General features: G+C 41.3%; 1 protein-coding gene across 1 annotated transcript in view; it reads right to left on the reverse strand.

Annotated features, from left to right (window-relative positions):
* Positions 1 to 4,222, reverse strand: part of KDM3B (lysine (K)-specific demethylase 3B) — a 110,649-nt gene that overhangs the window by 63,275 nt on the left and 43,152 nt on the right. The window contains exon 5 of the mRNA XM_006903081.1: positions 481 to 605. Coding sequence (XP_006903143.1) covers positions 481 to 605 — 125 coding nt within the window. The remainder of the gene's footprint in view (positions 1 to 480; positions 606 to 4,222) is intronic.

The raw sequence follows: 4,222 nt of genomic DNA on the forward strand, positions 1-4,222 counted from the left end.
AGAACTAGTACAAAAACAACTGCTAACTACTCTTTTCTACTAAGTTTATAAATATGAGATAAAATAATGATAATATTCTTTTTTTGAACTTTAAAGAAGATACATTTATTTTCTCATAGTTTATAGGAGACTGGTAGACTGAATTCAGGGCACTGACTTTTGGGAAATGATTTCTCTACACTGACTCCACACATTTTTTATTAATAGATTAACAGATTAATAGATTTCAAAGTGCTTTCAAATATATTTGCCTGGCTCCCAAAATCGCACTATTAGGTCACTGGAGAGTTATATAATTAACTCTAATTTACACATGAGCAAACTGAGGAAAGTTGAATGGCTTTTCTTAGCATCATATAGCTATTAAGTGATAGAACCAAGAATGGGACCTACATCTTACACACTGATTTGCACTCTTTCTCTAAACCATTTTTTGGAAGAGGACAGGTGGGCCTTAAACTAAATGACACAGATGCTCACCTCAGTTATAGATACCTCCATAAGACGGGTGATAGTGTCCTGATGACTTACAACACCATAATGCCAACTTTCTTCCCCTTCTGGCTGGTATACTTTGACCCTGTGACCTTGAACACTGTAGGGACCTAAAGGAGAGATCAGTCAGTATTGAATATTTTTGACTAAGCTGTATTTCATACCACCACTTGTTTGTCAGCTTGATGTACTGTGGTAACTTGTGTGGTGTTGTGATTTGGAAGCTATGCCAGCAATATCTCAAACAGCAGCAGGGCTGACCATGCTGAAGAGGTTTCAGAGGAGCTTTTAGACTAAAACAGAGAAGTAGGCTTGGCTATCTATTTTTGAAATAATGGGACCTTGAAAACTGTGCACAATAGTTTATCGGGAGTGGTCAGCCCCTGAAAGACATCATGCCTGCAAAAGCAGAGAGTGATCAAAAGAGATGAAAATCTTTACGGTGTTAATGGTTTATTGTTTAAAACAGCCTTTTTAGCCATTAACTTTGACATGTGGATGGGCAGGATATGCAAATAGGGTGTGTTAACCTATCCACAAGGGGACTGGCTAGCCTCAGCATGAAATTGAGTGGATCCAACAACAGAGTTGGAGAACACGGTGTGTCCTAGGGGCCGGGTCTACGGCAAGCAGTACCCTAACAGCCTGCAGCAGAGAACCAGAGACCTGAGAGGATTGCTCTGCCGTGAACTCTGAGCTAAGCATTTTACCCAAATTATTGGAGGACTTGGGAGGTCAGGGGGGAGTGCCCTAACTGGCAGGACTAAGGTGACCTAGTGGCAAGAAGGAGCACTGCAATTGCAAACATAGGTGGCTCAAGGCCTCCAGCTGCTTCTGTGTGATAAACTGCTTCAGAAAACCTACTGGAGGGTCAGCTATGCGTCGGTTCTGACTCTATGGTATACAACAACAAGAAGAGCCTACAGCTGTGAGGTGTCTGAACATATTTTGGGAGTTGTCTTGACTGAGTGATTGTATTCTGCAACTAAATTGAATTAACCTTCTGACTTTATGATTCTGTATGGTTTGTGAGCTATTGCAATGGATTTTTGACCCAGTAAAGTAGTAAGATTGGCACTGGGATGAAAAGAAATAGGTAGAGGAACGAAGGGGACATGTCTGATCTCATGGGAACTGGTTTTGTGTTGCTGTTATTGTTGATAGAGACAGTTCCCTTTTGTAAAGGTCAGATACGGCCTTCCCTATGCAGCCCCTGCCCTTTTTACAACCTTTAACAAGGTGAATTAACAGAAGGATTGCAACAGGTGGCAGACTGTGAAGGTAGTGCAGGTTCAGACAAGGCTTTGCAAACAGGGTTCCTATGGATCACAGCTGACCTGACTGCACTGAACAACATATTTCATAATTGCTTCCAGAAGCAAAAAGAAAACTACATTGTATAAATACTTGGTATTTTCAGTCTCCCTGTACAGAGTTGAATAAATTATCAAGTCTAGATTTTTCAAACTTAGCAAATTAAAAACAAAACAAAAAAAACACCCAGTTTTGTCAGTGGCCTTTAAAGAGTCCTTAGACTTTTCCAGCTCTCTAATTCCATCCTGTCTCAATCTTCCAATTCAGGAAGGAATACAGGAAGAGAAAGAAAACTCAGAAATGAAAAACTAAATGTAGTATGGAAATATACTTGATGTGTGTATGAAAATACTGAGAGACCACTAAATTGTTATGTTAAGTGACCAGAGGAAGGAAATATAACTATGTGAATTCTGCTATTTAGCTTTCAGTAATAGTGGGTCCTACCATTGCTGCCAAGCCCATCCTATCTCATAGCAGTGACCCTCCACTGGATTTCTGAGGTTATAAACCTTTATGGAAGAAGATGGTCTCTCTTTCTCCCACAAAGGAGTTGGTGGATTCCAACTGCTGACCTTTTTGTTGGCAGTCCAGCATGTGACAAATATACTATGCCACGAGGCTGCTGGGTGTTGTTATGTGTCACTGAATCAACTACAACTTACAGCAACCTATGAACAATGGGTCTGAACCCTGCCCTATCCTGTGCCATTCTCACCATCCCTGATACACTTGAGCCCATTGTTACAGGCACTATGTCAATCCATCTTGTTGAGGGGCTTCCATTCTTAAGCAGACTCTTTACCTTTCTAAGCATGATGTCCTTTCCCAAGGACGAGCCCCCTCCTCAAGCTTCACCATCCTTGCCTCCAAGGAGCACCACCTGCTCCAAGACATATCTGTTTGTTCTTTTGATATTCCATGGGATATTCAGTACTCTATCCAACAATTCAAAGCCATGGATTATTCTTCTGTCATCCTTCTTCATTATCCAACTTTCACATGAACAGCAAGTAATTAAAAAGATCATAGCTTGGATCAGGTTCACCTAGGTATTTAAACTGACAGTACTGATTTTCAGCAATTTACTCGATCTACCATGATGCGTATTGGTCTAGTGGTGAAGATTTTTGTTTTCTTGATGTTGAGATGCAATCCATATGGAAGGCTGTAGTCTTTGATATTCTGCAACGAGTGGGCGGGCTGGCTTCTTTCACTGTGTAGGTCCAGTCTCGGGTAACAGTTGGCAGGAGCGTCTAATTTATGGGGTTCTAGTCTCTGCACTAATAATAGCTTGAACAAATACTGCCAGTATCTTCCTAGAAACACAGTACTTCAGAGACACAACTTAATCAGTAGGTTCTGTTATCTTACAATTTAAGCTGGCCCTCCAAGGATAGTTCCTTCTTTCCTTCCTATCATGTAATGCTAAATCATTACTTACTTCATTCTCTTTTATTATTTATGCTTTTATTATATTATATATTATTTATTGTTATGTGCTGTCAAGTCACTTGTGACTCATAGCAACCTTATATACAACAGCCCTGAAACCTGCTCTATCCTGCGCCAACTTTACTGTCTCCGACACACCTATCCACATTACCCTAGTCACTGTATCTATCCATCTCATTGATGGTCTCCCTCTCTTTCTCTGTCCTTCCACCTTCCAAGCATGATGTCCGTCTCCAAGGACTGGTCCATCCTTGCAACATGCCCAAAGTATATCAGATGAAGCCTCAGAATCCTTGCCTCCAAGAAGCAGTCTGGCTTCACCCTCTCTAGAACGAATCTGTTTGTTTTCCTGGCAGTCTATGATATATTCAAAACTCTTCTCCAGCACCACAGCTCAAAGGCATCAATTCTATCATTCCTAGCCATTGTCCAGTTCTCTGATGCACAGCAAGCAATTACGAAGAATATGGCTTGGATCAAGCGCATCTTAGTCTCCAGACTCACATTGTTGCTCTTTAGTACTCTGGGGAGGTCCCCGACAGCCGACTTTCCTAATGGAATTAGTCCCTTGATTTCCCGGCTGCTGGTACCAAGCATGTTGACTGTGGAGCCATGCAAACTAAAGCTATTAACAATCTCAGTATCTTCACCACCCATCATAATGCTGCCAATCGGCCCAGTGGTGAGAATCTTTGTTTTCTTGATATTGAGCTTCAACGCATATTGAAGGCTGCAGTCCTTATGCAGCAAGTGCTTCAGGTCCTCCTCAGTTTTAGCAAGCAGGGTTGAATCATCTGTATAATGCAGGTTGTTGTATCTTCCTCTAATTGTGATGTCACATTCCTCCTTGTACATCCCAGTGTCCTGGATGATCTGTTCTGCATACGGATTGAAAAGGTATGGAGAGAGAATACATCCTTGGCGTACACCCTTCCCAATTTTAAATTATTATTATTTA

This window comes from Elephantulus edwardii, unplaced genomic scaffold (assembly GCF_000299155.1).
Source record: "Elephantulus edwardii isolate Elephantulus edwardi_28Jun2011 unplaced genomic scaffold, EleEdw1.0 scaffold00507, whole genome shotgun sequence".
In the NCBI taxonomy this organism is placed as follows: domain Eukaryota; kingdom Metazoa; phylum Chordata; class Mammalia; order Macroscelidea; family Macroscelididae; genus Elephantulus; species Elephantulus edwardii.